This window comes from Festucalex cinctus, chromosome 6 (genome assembly GCF_051991245.1).
Source record: "Festucalex cinctus isolate MCC-2025b chromosome 6, RoL_Fcin_1.0, whole genome shotgun sequence".
Classification (NCBI taxonomy): Eukaryota; Metazoa; Chordata; class Actinopteri; order Syngnathiformes; family Syngnathidae; genus Festucalex; species Festucalex cinctus.
Window position 1 is genome coordinate 18,797,478 of NC_135416.1, and position 19,135 is coordinate 18,816,612.

The window sequence follows — 19,135 nt, forward strand, 5'->3', positions numbered from 1 at the left end:
GGAACTGATAACCCACTGAACATATGAGAAAAGGAGTAATAAAATGTCTTCCATCAACAAAGAGTCCTTGCTGCATTTCAAACTAATAAATGAAAAACTAAAGTCACAGAGTCAGACACATTCCGAATATTTGGGACACTGCGTAGAATGCAGGATGCTCTCAAATACAATAGTCCCATATAAAAATCAATAATTGGTGCTATTTTCTATAATAAAGCAAATATGTTGACCTAACTTAAAAAAAATAATAAGGTTAGTATATGTATACATATTTATGTTCTACAAGTTTACTGTATATACTGGGTATAGTTATTTTTCCCACCAATTGAATGAACAGCTCTTGTGGTGTACTACAACATTTCAAATACTTCATCTTTGACGAAGCAGAAAATTGTGCAAATTATTACAAATATCCACAGAAAGAATGTTGGTGCATGTGCATTACAATTCTGCAGCAGTTCTCCCTGTACTCGCATCCTTTTCTCTGGGTCCTTAAATTTCCTCCCACATTTCAAAAACATACATGTTAGCTCAACTGGAGACTGTAATTGTCTAGACTTTAATTGTCTGTAGGTGTGACTGTTTGTCCCATGTGTGCCCTGTTATTTATTACAAGTACACGATAATGTGTATAAAATATAATTTAATTTTCACAAGTATAACTAAAGAGTTATAACTCTAAAAACAAGCAGATGTTAAGACAATTTCCAGCACATTGCCTGCAGCACAGGCACCAAATTATACCACAATGTAAAACAAAAAAACAAAACAAAACAAACAACAACAACAACAAAAAGACTTCTGCAAACTTTTCAAACAAGAGCTAAAAAAAAAGAAAAAAAAGAAAAGAAAAAAGTTCACAGTTGACATGAAAGTGCATCTACAATTTTCCAACTGATAAAATCAGTTACCTTAATCACTTGTACAGTCCATTACACTTTGACTTCCTAACATTGGAGTTCAGGTATTTTACCTATGCCGAAACCTTAGTTTCTTCTGCCATTTCCTCAGAGAACCTTTCCTCATCAAATACCCCTAAGTTCTGTTCAACAAATGCATTACACATTTGAATTTTGCTCAAATGTCACTACCCTTGTCGAGTGATTTTTCCAGTTAAAAGGCTTTCTTCAGCTTTGAAGGAAACTTGTCTGCTTGAGTACAGTGGTTGGTGTCTCAGCAGGCAGAATCCTAGAAAAAAAAAAGTTGGATGTGAGCATTGTTGACATTCTTTTACAATGTAAATGTAATCTCTCAGAAAAGTATCTTGGCCTGGATTTACAATGCATTGTTCAATTGACACAATTTTGATATATATATATATTTTTTTTATTCTGAAGTCCAATTTGGATATGGAAATGAAAAGAGCATCTTATCTACTCATATTTGAAAACAGTATCTTTCAAATGTGGATACTAATCAGATATGAATGGGATTTCTTGATTTCCAATTCAACGACATATTCACTTAAAAAGTACATAAAAAAAGTACACAAGTCTGATGTAGGCAACTAAATTATCCAGTGCAAACCCAGATTTAGTCACCTGGCTTGTGAGCCTCCGGTTGGGGGTTCGTTTCTGCTCATGGATGGACTGCAGGCGAGTGATGAGAAACTTCTTGTCTTCTCCTTCCTGAGCAGTGGAAAGATACAAAGTAGGATGTTAGGGAAAATAGTCACAAAGTACATTGAGGCAAGTATTATATACAACTACATACATTCTCAATCTGCTCCTGGAGTAAGCCAATGATCTTCCTTTGACCATCCACCACTTGGCTGTGGAAATAGATGACGACCCTGATGGGATCAACAGATATCGTGTCTCCAATTAACAATACCACTCCAGAATACACAAACCATATGACGTCTGTAGAGTAATATCAGATTGTCATTGTTAAGTACTAACAGGAAGATGCCTGCTCCCACAAACAGGAAGAGTGGGTTCTCCACCAAATACGAGTGAGCCCTGGCCAACATTGATAAATTGGGATTTTCCTTTTCTAGGTCCTCCACCCAACGCTTTCCAGCCTGGAACATTGTTTTGAGTTGACGGAAGGGGCCACATGATGAAGAGGGTGTGATGCTGGACAGAAAGACAACGCATACGATGTGAAGGGCGCAACCGGTAAATAGTATTTTTGTCAGAAATGGTCTCTGTTTGGACATAGTGATGAACAGAGACTTCACGCAATTTATGCACAACGTGCATTTACCTCCACATGGTGTAAGTGACACACACAGAGGCTCCGAGGAAGGAAGGGAAGCAGAGTAGAGTGATGAAGATGGTGGTCATTTGGCTGACTCTGTATGGCTTACTGGGGGCTTGGCAGTTCATCATCACACTGCTCTAAGGGGAGGAATTTGCATACAGCACATATTAAGCTTACAGACCCCATTCAGTCTCTTTAAATGATAAAGTACCTTTTTAATGTAAAAAAGCAGCAGGAGCTTCAGTATCTGCACGGCAGGCAGCAGAGGAGTGAAGAGAACACCCAGCCTGAATAACACAATGTTCAAATGTAGTAATCAATCAGTGAGTCAACAGTGAGGTTTATACATCAGAAACAGAGGAGCTCATAACTACCAGGCCAGCGTTTGCCCATAGATGAGGTCAAGGACATTCTTGGCAATATCAAACACTGGTTTCCTCTTCTTCTTCAGAACCTTCTCTGAAAACAACCTGGAGACCAGAGAGGAACATTGAGAAAGTGACGTGAGAAAGGAAACACTTGATGCATGTGATATCAGTGATCCATGTCATCAGTATCAGTTGGTCTTTGTCACATCTTGACCTTTAAACTTTTTGTCCAGGAGACATTTGTCTCCTGGCCGTGGAATCTGCAGTTTAGATGACTTCTGTTCTGAATATTGATCTAGTATAAGTCCAGTGAGTGAAATGAAACTTTTTCATATTGGCAAAGAAACTACCACCTGCAGTAAATCATGTCATGTCAAGCAACACTTTTTAATGATTTTATGGCATCCATGTTTGAGTGCAAGTTAACTACTGGTGACAACTGTGGCTTTTCAAGATTCTTCTCAAATGGCACTCCATAGAGCCAGATGTTAATTTTGTTCACGAAATCTAAGCAACAATATTTTCATCAACACATATTTTTCACTGACGAAAACTAGACTAGACTAAAACCCTCGAGCGAGTACAACATGCCCAAACACATGGGACAGACAGGAGGTGGATGCATGGTGAAAGGTAGGTAGGTAGGTAAATAAATAAATAAATAAATAAACATTTTGTAGTTATAACAAAACATTAATCCAAAAGCTATAACGTTCCAAGAATAATGTTAACCGCTAACTAATGCTAGCTAACTTACTAGTTCATAGCATAGAGCTGTAGTAGCCACTTGTTGATATACTATGATTGTGTGTGAAGTTGTTTTTTCATCAAAAAGATGAGAGAACATTTTATGTGAAATGGTTTTAGATCCAGAATGTTCAACATTATCTACTGACAAAAAAATGATTGTCCTGACTAAAACGTTGACAGTTTTTGTTGACTAAAACTAGACAAATAAAATGTTTTCTTGTACTAAAAAGACTGTAATGTTAGATTTATAGTCGACTAAAAGCTGACTAAATAAAAACGGGATGAGCTTGACTATTATGAAAAACTAACAAGCGTGATTGAAACTGGACTAAAACAGACTCAATTAAAAAAAAGGTCTGATAAGAGTAACACTAATCAATGCCAAACAAATTGTAAACTTGTCCATCTGACTGGCAATTTGTTTTAATTATATCAGGCATTTTTCAATTTAGTCTCAGTTTTAGTCCAGTTTCAATCACACTTGTTAGTTTTTATCATAGTCAACCTTATTCCGTTTTTATTAAGTCCGTTTTTAGTCAACTATAAATATAGCATTTTAGTCTTTTAGTCCAAGAAAATTTTATTCGTGTAATTTTAGTCAACAAAAACTGTCAACGTTTTAGTCTAGATTTAGTCAGGACAATAATTTCACCCCTGTATATTTTCTGTCAGCAGATTATGTTGAACATTTCAGATCTAAAACTATAACAATACAATTTTCTCAAATCTATTTTTGTGAAAAACAACTTCACACACAACTACAGTATATCAACACGTGTCGGATTAATATTATTAGTGGTCGGATTAATATTATATTGCTAATATTGTTAGTGGTCGGACTAATATTATTGTTGGAATGTTATAGCGTGTTTTTTGTTTTGTTTTTTACAAAATCATATAAATTTGTCTAGTTTTTGTCCATGAACTAAAATGTCCATAGATTTTAGTCCAGTTTTTATTAAGTGAAGTACATTTTCGTCTCGTCTTCATTCGTCGACGAAAATGCATACTGATTTAGTCCCAATTATAGTTTATTAAAGAGGGTTTTAGTCTAGTCTAGTTTTCGTCAGTGAAAAATGTGCTGTGACGAAATTATTTTTGCTTAGTTGTCATTGACAAAATTAACACTACTGGCATTACACTCCAGTCCTGTAGAGAAACAGGGTGAGCTAAGTGACGCAAACAGACAAACAGAAAGCATTTTTCCACCACTAGGCCACCATTTGCTCCATGTTGTCAGTCACTGACCCTCGTGAGACATGTAACTCCCTTATTACCTAAGACTAAATCCCTAACCAGCACATACTAATCAAAACACAATCTCGTCACACATCGTTGCTCTAATTAACCAATACAGTGATCAAAAGATGACAAAAGACCTCATTCTGAATGACCCACCTCCAAAGAAACTCTCCAAACAAGGTGTCCAGTAGAGTGAAGATGAAATCCATTAACAGGAAGCGATAAAGTTCTTGGCCAACAAAACTCTCCCAGCACTGCGGATGAAAGAAAGCATCACCCATCCACATAAACAAACCAAACGCAATTAAAACACCAAAATGATTTCTTATCATCATGACGCTATGTTACCTTCAGGCCAATACTGCTTGGCTCAGCAGCCACCCGACCCAGCCAATGGTAGCAGAGTACTCCAAGCACACTCATTTTTAACATCAAGTTTCTAGAAAACAGACATGCTGGTACTAACTACTGTACATCTCATCACTTTTCGTTCCCTTTTTCACAATCGTCTGATAGTATGTGCGCACGTGCAATTACTCTGGTGGTCGTACCTGCTGATGGCAACGTATGTGCGGACGGAAGGTGACTCATAGTTTTCCATCCATGACGCAAGGTTGAACATAATAGGCAGCAGCAGGTTTATACACGACACCACCACAGGGAGCACCAGCAGGCTGGCCTCGTTCAGCAACGGATTATTGGTCATACTTCCAGAACTTTGCTGGAGGTTCTAGTGAGACAAATGGAGTGCAATATTACAGTTCTTTGTGACATCAAATATGTTGTTGTTTTTTTACACTAAAATGACAAAATCACCAGCATAATATATGACTGCTGCACTGTGTCAGAGAGCGTATCAAAGTAATGTCATACCCGGTGCATATATTCAGAGAAGAAGTAGATGGAGAGCACGCAGGCGGTGGTGCTCCCTATACAGATAGCCCACGCCAGAAAGTGGACCGCCACTCTCCACAGCTTCTGGCGCAAAGTTTTTTGGGAATGTTTATGATTCACCTCTGCTAGCAGCTCCTGCAAATTGACAGATGACGTGAGAAAATGGTTTGCATCATTTTCTTCTATACTAATTATTAGGGGTGTTAAAAAAAAATCGATTCGGCGATATATCGCGATACTACATCGCGCGATTCTCGAATCGATTCAATAATCGGCAAAATCGATTTTTTTTTTATTTTATTTTTTTTAGGATTCACACCTTAAGCATGGAAGAATGTTATATGAACGGAACATTAAGCCGTAATATTTTATTTCAATGCTGTTCAAACATGAAACAAATTACAACCTCTATAAGACTGAAATTTCAGATAAATAAATAATACATTTTCATATAAATCTTACACTCTACAAGCTTACTGATTAGTATTTTCTAAATTTGAATGAAAAAAAAATAGCAACAATCGACTTATAAATTCGTATCGGGATTAATCGGTATCGAATCGAATCGTGACCTGTGAATCGTGATACGAATCGAATCGTCAGGTACTAGGCAATTCACACCCCTACTAATTATAGTACCACACCAAGTAGCTGAAGGTAATTTCTGTTTGATACAATATGCTTTTTTTGTTTGTTTTTCCAATGTCAATTGTGAAAGGTACCAAACTGGCAGATCTGTACCATATTATTGCAGTTTTATGTCCCGAGAAAAGCTTGCCAAAAAGCATGGAAAAGCTGGAAGACGACGAAATGTTCTAAAGTGTTTGTTGAATTGTCTTCGTACATAGTGGGTGAGCTCAAATCTACTGTATAGTGGAAACATGGGTACTCCAAGTGTAAATACAGTACATAAGGTTATTTGTCTTTGTACCTTAAGCTGGGTGCAGATATTCCCGGACATGAGTTTAACGGAAGACTTTTTGATGACCTTGAAGTCCCAGGAGCAGAAGGCTTTCATGGCAAGCATGCTATAAGATTTGTCAATTCGGAAGCTTCGACCAAATGACTTTGACATGCTGGTGGAAGATAACATAAATTATGTATCAGATAATGTACAGGTACAGTACTGTAGATCATTCAGTTAAAGGTGAAGTTAATCTAAAAATGTTCTTTGCAATATGTTTGATGCAGTCTCGCTAGTTTAAAAGATTAATATTGCTTTTGTGGAATGTGAATAAATCAGCAAAATCAACCCACTTTTATTCATCTGCGGCAGCGGCCATTTTGTCACTTGCTGTCGACTGAAAATGACATCACAGTTGTTCAGGACTCAGGTAATGACCAATCACAGCTCACCTGTTTTCGTTACCTGAGCCCTGAGCAACTGTGATGTCATTTTCAGTCAACAGCAAGTGGCAAAATGGCCGCCATCTCAAATGAATAATAATGGGTGTATTTTGCTGCTTCCACAAATTCAGTATTAATTAACAAATGCTGACTTCCCCTTTAAAGGAGCATTGTGTTTTCATAGGATGAGTTTACAGTCGGGATATAACAATATCCAAATATCACGACAGATATCCCGATATGAAGCTCACGATACGATAATTATCATGATATTATGGGGAGGTTGGCGATATTTAAAAAGGTCACAATATTGTTAAAAAAAAAAAAAAAAAAGAGCTCTACTAAAAAAAGCACAATATTGTGCTTTTGTACATAACAGCAATACATATAAACTACTTACAATTTCTAATAACACTTAACATTGAGGCACTTACTCGCTAATGCAAGCTGACATTGAGTTCCTCCACGTATTGACTCGTTTCAAAGCATTTTACAATCCCCTTCATCTGACAATTAGTGTATTTTAAACATTGAAGGGCCAAAACATACCTAATGAAAATTAAACTGCACTAAAAAAAATTAGCCACCAGAGGGTGCTATAACTGCACAAATGGAAATTAACCTGACTTTTTTTTTTTAACAGATGTGTAGCACTTAAATATCGTGAACATGACGACGACAATATTGTGGCAGTTTTAATATCGCGATATCACAATATTATTATCGTTGCATCCCTAGTTTACAGTCCACATTTCTCGATAACAAATGCATACCTGTACACAAGGATGATACATGTGATAAAAAAGGCCATGCCTATAGTAAAGAAATAGGCAAGTGGCATCTTGTAAGGCAGATGCTTCAACGTGCAGTCCAGATTGGTTCCATTGGACACGGCAATATATTGCCCCCCACTTTCATTCCTGCAGCTCGTATGCAGCGTGTAGTTACAGTAGTAGCCATAGTACATCACTGAATCCGAGAAATACCCCTGAAACATAAACAGACGGACAGTTGCTAGCCGTCTGAAAATATTACAGGAAAACGGAATCCATCACGTTATTTAAAACTAAGCTAAGCTTGTTATTTTAAGTACTTTGTCACAGTGGTTGAGAAGCACCGTTTTAAATAATTTTCGAAAAAGACCTAATGACATTTGTGACATGTAGAATACCATGAAAAAACACAACTTACCGCTCCAGTAAAAAGCTCCAGTCCAGTGAATGAGTGTGCGCCATTAGACGGAGGTGGAGGGTGCACTGCCTGAGGAAGCACTACAAATACACCGGTCATCAAAAAGAGGAAGAGGTTGAAGAAGAGCAGGGTCTTGAGAAACAGGAAGTAGGACAGGACCCCGCTGCCGAAACGGCCGCTCACTCGCTTGAGTGCCACTTGCCACAGCTGCAGGGAGTGCACGAACGACAGCCAACTGTACCAACTTTGTCTTGCAGCCTGAGAGCAAGAATGTGGTTTACTGTTACTGTAGAAAATGATACACTGAATGGTGATTACTAAATTGATTCACAATAGGGGTTACTGTGGATATAAACAAGCAACTAGAGTAAATAACTACAAAATAAGGAGTATTGTAATATTTTAAATAGTAAAGTTTTTCACTCAAATTTTAAATAAATTTTACAAGGAGAGTTTTGAGTAGATATTACCAATTTATTTAAAAAAAAAAATAAAAAATTTGGTTGAGGAACGAACCCACAACCTCCAGGTTGGGAGACAGCCACTCTACCACCTGAGTCATGCCGCTCTTGTTGTGTGGTAGTATATTAACAGTGTCAGGCGGGAATCCTTGTACATCCAAAACCAGTTTTCGGTCTTATTTTGGACTCACCAGCAATGCAGTATAGAGGCAACTGGCAAACAGCAAGAGTGGCATGGCTCAGGTGGTAGAGTAGCTATCTACCAAGTTGAAGGTCATGTGTTCGTTCGTTTTAATAAACTGGTAAACTGTACTCAAAACTCACCTTGTAAAATGTACTTCGAATTTATGAGTGAAAAAACTTTACTAGTTTTTTTTCAAGTAAATATTACTTTTTTTTTCTTTTACACAGTTCAGAAAATGGGGAAATTGTAGGTGACTAACTCACAATAATGATGTAATATTTGAGTCGACTGCAGCAGGGGATCTGTTTGCCAGACAGAGTGCGTCTCTCCTTTTGCAAAGCTAACCTTCTGCACACAAGCAAAGATGCAGACACAATATTCAGGATACAGTAGAAGCCTTCCATCCATCCAAAATGTGATCAAACACTACTGTACCTGAGTTCACTCTTTTCTGCTACACTGAGAGGCATAGCCCGCAGCATCCTGATTCTGTCGCTTACCGACAGGTTCTGCAAGTTATTCACCAGACGATCCCTTTTATTGACTAAAACACAAATGCTTTGTGTAAATAAAAACTAGATTAACGTATACGAGACAACAGGCAATAGCTGTTAGAAAAACCTCTATATTGTATGATGCAATTCCCTAATGTAATCTATTACAAATAAGATCATAGAGTTTGATTAACACTTATCCAAGAGAGTTTTTTTTTTAAAATTATTATTACATTGATACATTTGTTTGGATTGATGTGCCTGCTTTAACAGTGGTTCATTCTTCTCACCCTCTGCATCAATACTGTCTGTCTCGATGCCGTAACCTAGTATGCTCGGTCTAGCCGAGCGTGAGAAGTCTTGGATGGAAGGTCTGCTCTGCTTGCGCCTCCGAAGCTGCATGGTCCTGTTGTAGTACTGAGAGATGATGGCGCCTCTGCTGCGACCTGAAAAGACACAAGAACCAGTTCAGAAAACAGTTAGCTTCATTTAGAACCCAGTCTCCTAACATGCTACACAACATTAAATTACATAGCTGAACTCCGTAAAACTGGCTTCAGGATTCATGTCGGGGTATGTGGAATTTACACAGTAGGGTAGCCATTTTGTGTTACAAAAATAATAAGGCTAATTCCATTTTAACCATGCTAAATAATAGGACTGCACGATTTACCGTTTGAACATCACAATTGTGATGTGGGCATGTGCGATAGCCACATTTTTATTTATTTATTTATTTATTTTTGTCACCGGCCCCTTCCACTCTCACAGCTGTCTGCTCTGTATTTCGGCTATAAAAAAGAAGATACAGAAGAAGAAGAAAAAAAAAAAAACATCCTCTGCCAACAGTGCCTCGCCGTTGTTGCCGCAACACCGTCCAAACAGCTCCGACAAATCACAGACTTTTTACCTGGCGAAAGACATGGTGCCATTCATTCAACACCGTGACTAAAGAGGGGTTAAAAAAAAAAAAAAAAAGATCCACATGCTCGATAAGCGGTATGAAATGCCATCAGACAGACAATGCTGCAAACATGGTGAGGGCAGCTGCCTTAGACGACTTGACCACGCTGCATCTTGCAGTTGGTAAGATAATAATGATGCTGATGATGATAATAATAATAATAATAATAATAGTTAAAATGCTTAATTTATGGTCCAAACAAATCTTATTACATTTAAGATAAGACTTAGCACCTAAAAAGTAACTTGTTCTTTGACAATTTCAATCTATTATAATACTAATGATGATAATAATTGAATTAGAAATCAGACAAATATTCGTGGTAAGAGTTTTTGTATTGGAATAAAACATTAAAGGAGTAGTTCACCTCCAAAATGACTTTTTTCTATTGATTACTCATGCCATGGAGACTTGAGTACAGTACACTCATTTTTTTTTGTATTTGTCACATTCCTAACACATAAATTTGATTTGAAAAAAAAAAAAAAAAAAAATTCATTACAATGGAGACCAAATGCAATGCACATTTGATATTATATGAATACAATGGTGTCATGGTGAGTTAAACAAATTCTTCCCCAACAGCTATTCAAGTCCTCTGGTGAAAATTCTTCCATTTTTAATATCGCAATATATCGCAGACCCACCCCGCCCCCCAAAAAAAGATCGCAACGTCAGTTTTTTCCAATATCGTGCAGCCCTACTAAATAGTAAATACTACAGACTTAAATATTTCATGTGGTTTCAATGTTAAAACTCCAGCCAGCAGACATTATTTTTAAGATGAATTCAAAATAATTCAAGTGTCTGCCACATGACACTGTACATGTTGAACCACCTGACCTGCTGAAGATGCTGACAGGAAAATAACACGCAGTCTGCTTCCTCATGAAACTGCTCATCTGTAGAAAACAGGTTGCGTGTCTGGTACAGCACGTCAGCTCACATTTATAGGACAACACCAAACACATTTTTTTTAAGTCCTCTCTCAACATGCTGTACAGTGAGTCATTGAGTGCCAAGAAAGACATATAATGTAATGTAATATAATGTATTATTATTATTATTATTACATACGGCCTGATTTACTAACGACACAATAGTTGATAAGCTTCCATGTCAGTTTATGAGCACAATTAAGATTTTTTGCGCACGCAAAGTAAATAAGTAACAAGTAAATAAGTAACGAGTAAATAAGACCGATGGAGTTTCCATGACTGACGAGCGAATATTCAATTGTGTTGTGTGAAAGGGATCATCTGCCAAAATGTCAACATGCACACACAAGATGGCTAAAAACGGCTAACGAGCATGCTTCCTACAGGCTTGGTAAGACCAACCGATAGTGCGACTGGGCATGGAAGACAGGATCTTCAAGGTGGCTGAAGACCAACGTTCGCCAGTGGAAGAGTCAGGTTCGGTGTCATCATCCCGCGTTCCCACCAGTCTTCTATGATCCCCCCGCTCACTGCGCTCTCGGCTGGACAGGTGGGCCACATAGTCTAAGGAATTCAAACAAATATCCTAAGTAATAGTCACTGCAGTTTTAAGTGGTAGAAAACAGACACCCGCCATGGTCATACTGTAAACAAAATCTTAAGTTTTAATGTTCAAACTGTGCATAATGTTACAATGGCATACAATAATAAATTATATACCGTATTTTTTGATGAACACTTTTACTTACGAAATTACTCATTTTTGATCAATAATTATGTCAACTATGTTACTGTATTTCAATGTTGATGATTATGGTGGTACTTAGTTTAGTTTAGTTTATTCATTTTTTCCTTTCGGACACATTACAGTTTACATCAATCACATCACATCATTTGCAACATTGACATCCGAAAGAAGGGCTGACGGGTAGAAGCCGAAGCTTATTCGAGACCCGTCCCCATCGACCCATTACTATAACGCATCAATCATATACATTATTTAGAATAGTCATGAATTCTAAATAATGTATAATGTACTTGGGGAGCTACTTGTGTGTATTTTTTATTAGTTGGTATTTGTGAAAATTTTACTTATAATGTGAAAAATATATGTTGGAATTGGTGATAGTCTTCAACAAACTCCAAATGTGATATGAATTTTAGGGATGTAACGATATCCAAACATCAAGATACGATATTATCACGATATGAAGGCCACGGTACGATAATTATCACGATATTGTGAGGGGGTTTGCGATATTTAAAAAAGATCACAATATTGTAAAAAAAAATAAAAATAAAAATAAAAAGTAGGTTTCCATTTATCTGACAATTAGCATAGATTTTAAACATAGAAGGTCAAAACATCCCTAATGAAAATTAAATTGCACTAATAAACTAGCCACTAGAGGTTGCTAAAACTGCACAAATGTAAATCAACCTGACTTTTTTTAACAGATGTGTTCCTTTTAAATATTGTGAACATGGCGACGACGATATTGCGGCAGTTTTAATATCACGATATCATGATATTGCCCTTATCGTTACATCCCTAATGAATTTTGGCATACCTTGGCTCTCCTCTTCCAGTTCTGTCTGTAGTTGCTGTAGCTCGAAGGCTTCGCCCAGGTCTCCGTTGTGAAGCTGCTCTGCTATTAGCTGGTGAAATGAGTCATGAACACCTTCCTCATCTGCTGGGCTCCTGAAACCATGACGCACATGCACAAAAACAGGAAACGGCACTATAAGTACAAAGATGTATGCGTGAATTAAGTCCCGCTTCAATACAAACGCCACACTGAGAGAAATTGAGGCCCTAGGAAACATAATCGATGATAACAGGCTATCTTGGTCACCAGTACACCCAGTGGATCAAACTTTAAAATAGATGCTCTGTGATATCTTGATGTACAGTAAGTCTTAGCCGACAACACCGCTTGTGTAAAACAAACACCACAGAAGCAGCTCACATCTGTACTGTTAGGGCACAGTCATGGAGACAATATACAAAGTCAATAAAATGTGGACTTGGAGCCAACATGACAAAAAATAAATAAAAAATCACTCTACTATGCAATATGCATTTTTTTTTAACTTTATAATCGGAGAGCATTTTCACTCTTAAGTATTTTTGTTTCTCACTTTATCCATCTTACCTTCATTTCAACGCTTACAAATAATGAAAAAACATGTAGAAATGCAGCTGGGTGGTCAAAATCTACCTACATGGTTGTGTGACAGTAATTACAGTGTAGCTCCCTGTTCATCAGGCAAAGTAACAATAAGGTCTCAGAATGGGGAAACTCGTGAACAAACTTGAGGCCCTTTGTGGAACTAGGGAGGGTTCAAACAAGCAAACAAAGCCTCTGGATTACTATCTAGCCTTGTACAAACAAGCACTATATCCAAGAGCAAAACAATCCAATCACCTGTGTTTCTAACTCTCCAAGTCTCCGCCCACTGACTGCGCTCAGCAAAAACAGGGCAGCTTGAAACAATCCAAAGGAAAAAAGTACAAGACTACACTATATGAAAGAATTTCCACACTCACTCTAGTCCAGCTTCAATGAGGGGGTGACCCTGGTCAAAGTTCACATTCCGAGCCATTCTTCACTCCTGCTGTGTGTTGAGTCCTTGCTGCGGGGTTCACACCCTTACCAACTCATAATGCGCTCCACTCTCACCATGGAGCTGACGCCACTACCTGCTGAAAGGGGAGGACTGGAGACACAAATAAGGAGGCGGGACCATGAGAACACGACAGGTAAAAGAAGGAAAAGCCAGCACACTACATTGGAATCTGAACACACGAGTTGTGACTTGTCTGGTGCATTCTATTTAACGTATGATCATTGAGATTTTGTCCAATTATTAGTAGTTTATTAATAAGGTTAAAAAGTAATATTATGACCATATAAAACCCTATTATGCCTCTTTTAAAAATGTTCCATGGTTGTGGATCTTTCCATTTAATCCAAATTGTCATAAAAGGTTAGGTCACCGTGTCTGAGTCACTAAAGCTCCTTTGTGAAGCACTGCATGTAATGAGAATTGAGTCAGATGTCACCAAGTCCCTTAGAACATGAATATTTATAAATGAACAAAGAATGATGTATTGTCAGAATTGTGTGTATGTGTGGGTGGATGCAGTCATGACACAAATGCATTCACAATTTCGAGTGATTAAATGCACCCAACCTCAAACATCTAATTTTCTTATAATTTGTTGACAAGCAAGTAAAAAATTAAATTACTCACTAATGTAATGTAAGACATTAATAGATGAAAAACAATGACAGTATTAACTAGAAGAAAAAGTGACCAGTTTTAACTAGGGATGTTCGATACCAGTTTTTTTCATACCGATAGCGATACTCAGACCCTCAGTACTCACCGATACCAACTGCAGATACCAGTAGTACATTTTGACAAATAAAAAAATCACTAAAAGATATTTTTAAACAAATATATTTCCTTTACTTTTGACACACACACACACACACAAAAAAGCACAGTCACTCTTCAATAGTCTTAACGCTCAAAATAAAACACAAAAATGCTCTTTTAGTTAAAGATTCACAATTTTGAAGTATTTCCAAACCGGTGAAGTTTTGGTGAAAAACTGCTGCAAGCTAGCGCCAGTTACAGGCAAGGAGTCACTTAACGTCTTGCCCCTCTGCCATCGGTCGTTTGTACTCGTCTGCGTCACGAGTACTCGAGTACTTGGAAAAAGGCTGGTATCGGCCCGAAACCGATACCTGGTATCGGTACGCGCCTATCCCTAGTTTTAACCAACATATAAATCTTTGTCTATAGGAATATGGTATGTAACCAGTTGGCTGGTGGGGTTGGCGAGCTCGCTAGCTTGACTCAGCGCTACTTCTTGTCAAACAGCACAAACACATGACAACCAAATACACAACACCAGTCACAGACAGAAAACAAATTAAAGTCCTTAAAGCCTTTGAAATCTTTTGGTATTTTTTTTTTGTATTTTAGCCTTCACATTTCATGTCAACCGGTGACATTCATGCGCTACTGCACCGGAAATGACGCATTTAACCTAGCAATGGGGCGAGTGTGGCCTTTTGTCTACCGTTTGTTAAAAGCTAGCTTAACATATTGTTTCTGTAGCAGAAACCACACAATAATTACCTTTTCCAAAGAATCCATCTTTTTTCCCTTACCACTTGTACTTAAAAACGGAATAATAATGCTCTAAAATCACACGGTGAGAATGGAGGCGGGTGCTAGGCATAGCCTACTATGGCTATGTGATATCAAAGCGCTAACCTGTTGTTGTAAGGCACAATGGGGTATATGCCACGGAAGAGGCGGGACGTGATTTTGCACATCTGGTCGAGGTTGCGAACGCGCAATCGAGGGGCACAAAGTCAGAAGCACAAGTATTTTTGACGCAGCCCACACGTCACAAACCGAACCGGAAACAAACTGATGTGCAAAAACAGTCCCGCCTCTTCCGTGGCATATACACCATTCAGCCTAGGGAGCAACAGAAACTACTCCCTGCAGTTTTATTTAGTGCCATCTAGTGGTGAACTAAATAATGCAACGATTTTTAAGCACGCATACTACTATGCCTCAGAGAGACCACCACCAATAATAATTTGGGGCGAGGGAGCAAGTAGGGCTCAACTCAACTCGTGTAGAAACTTTTGAATCATCATCATCCATCATCATTATCATCATCATCATGTGTCATGTCAAATGGGATGTTGACAAGCAAGTCTTGTGTTATCTCTGCATACTACAGTGCAGTTCAGCAAGATTAAAGACTTAACTCCATCCATCCGTTTCCTGAACTGCTTTCTCCTCACTAGGGTCGCGGGTGTGCTGGAGTTGCCTTCCGGTGGCAGGCGGGGGACACCCTGAACTGGTCGCCAGCCAAATGCAGGGCACATATAGGCAAACAACAGTTCACACTCGCAATTAACACTCGTTTTCAAATTCCTCATATGACAGTTACAAATGTCAAAATGTGAAATTGCCCAGACTATTAATAAAAGGTTTTATGAAGGCAGTGTGACTCATTAACAGTTTACTTTCTATTTGAATAATTCCTGTGAGTAGAACTGTTTAGAAATCTCGTCGGACTAACAGAATGGAATGAATTGTGCTCCCGTGTAAATGTTGTTGAATGGGTGTTTTTTTTTCCGTCTCCTCATCCATACACTCATACTAAGCATGTGCAGTGTTGACATCCATTTGTCCACCGCGCATCCTATTCAGGGTTTGTGTATATTCCAGCTGACTACAGGCGAACCAATCACAACACCACTGCACATGAAACTACTGAAGCTTAAATAGATGTACCTTATATTCATCGTTTCCTTAATGGATTCAAACTTGGCTTGAATGTCACAAACACAAAGACTAATAGTTGCCTCTGTCCAAAATAAAGAACAAATTCTTTCTAAGACCTCCTTTCATACCAACATGTTACAGTATTATCGAACTATAAAAGCATCACAGTCAGATAACAGAAGGAGCGTATGGCCGGTACTCTTCCTAGGGCAGCATTCTCCTTGAGGGATTCTAATCAGTATTATCAGTTTAATAAAACAAAAGTTATATCTGGAGGGAATTGTTTGTAGCCCTGCCAAGCCTTTTAAAAAAATAAATGTTTTCAGTGTGACTGAATGTTTAAGATAAAGTTTTGCTGGTCACTCTCTTTTGTTGATATGATGTCACCAAAAAAAGCAAATCAGTGTGCACAATGAATAGCTTCCAACACAAACTGAGTGACTTAATGGTATGAACATTCCATTTGACCAGGATTCAAATCCCTTTTCTCAGCGGAGTAAAAATTAAGGGACACTCTAGAACAGGGGTCTCCAAGTTCGGTCCTCGAGAGCCCCTATCCAGCCTGTTTTTCATGTCTCCGTCCTTCAGCACAGCTGAATCTAATGATCAGCTAATCAGCAAGCTTTGCAGAAGCCTGATAACGATCCCGATCAGATGTGTTAGTGGAGAGAAACATGGAAAACAGGCTGGATAGGGGCTCTCGAGGACCGAACTTGGAGACCCCTGCTCTAGAACGTTCACAAGGTTATAGAGCTGGGCGATAGGACCAAAAAATAAATCTCTTTTTTTTTTTTCTGTCATTCAGGAGGATTACGATTTTAATCTAATAAACCCAGCAAACATTTATTTCAAGGTTTCATTTATTCAAAAATAATTCCTGTGCAAAATGTTCAGACAATATATACACTGATTCTAAATCAGTTTTAACATAAACTCGATTTCATAATTTTGTGAATTTTCAATGATTCACTTTTTAAATGACGATTAATTATTAAGAATTTTGTATAGCTGCCTCCACAGTTTTCACAGCCCATGAATTGGCAGCTAAACAGATCAGCACACTAATTGACAAGTGTAATTCTGTGGCTTGTTGATGAAATGTCTGCAGTTAGGGGGCTTTCTTTCCTTTTCAGACTGGGTTGTTAAAGAACAAGTTGCCTCTTGCCTAGACGTAAAGCACCCTAGCGCTGTCATCTTGGTAAATAACGCCTATTGGGTAAACAATTGGGTAAACAGTGTTTCATTTTCTTTTCTTAGATACTGACTTAATTAACCGACCCCCTTGCCCAAAACGACTGCTGTAGTTGTCTATGTTTAAAAGAAGAGAAATACATAATACTATATGTCTTCGTTAATGTTGTCTTCTGAACTTGTGGGAAAAAGGCGCACTGACTAAATTGCTTATTTTGTTCTCATGGACAGTACAGCTGTGGCAGAATGCTGTGGGGGTGACATAGCCACTAAACAAAGCCTGTTGGGGGTGGAAGCTGCACCACTGCCAAAACAAATAGTCTGGATCACGCAAGTTTAAAATACAGACATAGATAGATGGCCATGTGTTCAATTGTGCATACAGTCTGATTAAATCACAACAGGAAAAGCCAATGAGTAGCCTACTGTATGTCACATCTGTCATAGTAAATAAATGCCGAACTTAATGAATGGGATGGAACAATCCCAAAAGGACCAAAGGGCATGAATTAGTCTTTCCGGCTTTCAAGCAACTGCAGTGAAAACAGTTGAGCACAAGCAAAACACGGCACTATTAGTACATAATTTCGTGCATATCTTAGCAAAACAAATGCATGTTTAAAAAAAAAAATACGGACGCAAAATAACATTATGAAGATTGAAAAGGGGAATTTGCGTCAACTCCAGTCTTTAATTGGGTCTGCCCGCATTTATCCTGACCACAGGGGATAAAATTACAAAATCCTGGCTCCGTCTGAACCGAAAAGCCTCCATGGCGTGTTCAAGCACAATGCATCCATCTAGGAACGTGGAACTTTCAACAACAAACCATCCTGCCATTGTTCAAGAGAAAACAAACACTGATTCACCCGGTTCGCTTTTGTTTCAAACGTCTGCCTTTTTTTCTGTTGGCAAACCTTACTTCTCTGGATGACAATAGAGAGAGAAATATATGACTTTCTTGCAAAGTTATCACATGTAAAGTTGGTCAAAATTGCCCCGGGCTGTTCGTCAAATGATCAATTTAAGATGTAAAAACTTTCGATGTGAAGTCAGAGAGCATCTAAATTTTATTAATCTGACTGACTGAGAAAGGATATAATATCCAACCAAAGAAATCCGTATTCACTCACCAGCTCAGAAACTTCACAATATGCCGATACGAGTCTCACTTTACCAGTCAGTAGTCACAACAGTCAGCACTCAGCACCCCAAACGAGACCGCACGGGGGAAACCATCATCCTTCAAAGGGTGTTTGATTTTTAGACATTATACATAATGTCAAAAACGCAAAGCTGTGTTGAGTTCGACACGTAATTTAACTTGTTTATGACAGTTTTTACTCGGACCAACACTGAAATCATGCATTTAGCAACATGTCAGATTGATTTATAAGCATGTAATATATCGGTTTCCCCGGGCATTTCTCGCAGTGGTTCCGCCTGATTCGTACCAGTTGCTTTACCGGTGTTTGGAAACAATTGACAAAATGTCCATGTTTTTTTTTTTTTTCCTCCCCCCGTTAGCGATTCAAACGTTATGTTTTTTCAAGTAGGCATTGTTTGCAGAAACTATTTCTG

At 38.2% G+C, this 19,135-nt stretch overlaps 1 protein-coding gene across 3 annotated transcripts; it reads right to left on the minus strand.

Annotated features, from left to right (window-relative positions):
- Positions 1-626: 626 nt before the first annotated feature.
- tmc6b (transmembrane channel-like 6b) lies at positions 627-18,790 on the minus strand. 3 transcript variants are annotated; one of them, XM_077525025.1, is made up of 21 exons: positions 18,688-18,790; positions 13,590-13,759; positions 12,610-12,740; positions 11,441-11,602; positions 9,427-9,582; positions 9,078-9,186; positions 8,906-8,990; positions 7,998-8,255; positions 7,580-7,794; positions 6,391-6,535; positions 5,439-5,594; positions 5,117-5,295; positions 4,914-5,004; positions 4,722-4,819; positions 2,580-2,675; positions 2,417-2,492; positions 2,209-2,342; positions 1,902-2,078; positions 1,714-1,792; positions 1,542-1,628; positions 627-1,188 (listed from the first exon to the last, which is right to left on the minus strand). In XM_077525025.1, the coding sequence occupies exons 2-21, from the start codon at positions 13,643-13,645 to the stop codon at positions 1,174-1,176; spliced, it is 2,505 nt and encodes an 834-aa protein (XP_077381151.1). In that variant the 5' UTR covers positions 13,646-13,759; positions 18,688-18,790; the 3' UTR covers positions 627-1,173. The 3 variants fall into 3 exon arrangements, with proteins under 3 accessions (XP_077381151.1, XP_077381153.1, XP_077381152.1); XM_077525027.1 differs by lacking the exon at positions 18,688-18,790 and adding an exon at positions 15,332-15,478; XM_077525026.1 differs by lacking the exon at positions 18,688-18,790 and adding an exon at positions 15,194-15,338.
- Between the last annotated feature and the right edge of the window lie 345 nt (positions 18,791-19,135).

What these genes read in the sequence shown, in the direction of transcription:
- tmc6b (XM_077525025.1), bottom strand. Translation starts at nt 13,645, where the DNA reads ATGGCTCGGAATGTGAACTTTGACCAGGGTCACCCCCTCATTGAAGCT. An exon ending in TCTCTGAATATATGCACCGG is followed by an intron (nt 5,296 to 5,438) that starts GTATGACATTAC and finishes TTGTCTCACTAG; the next exon opens with AACCTCCAGCAAAGTTCTGG. An exon ending in GTCACTTACACCATGTGGAG is followed by an intron (nt 2,079 to 2,208) that starts GTAAATGCACGT and finishes CTTTCTGTCCAG; the next exon opens with CATCACACCCTCTTCATCAT.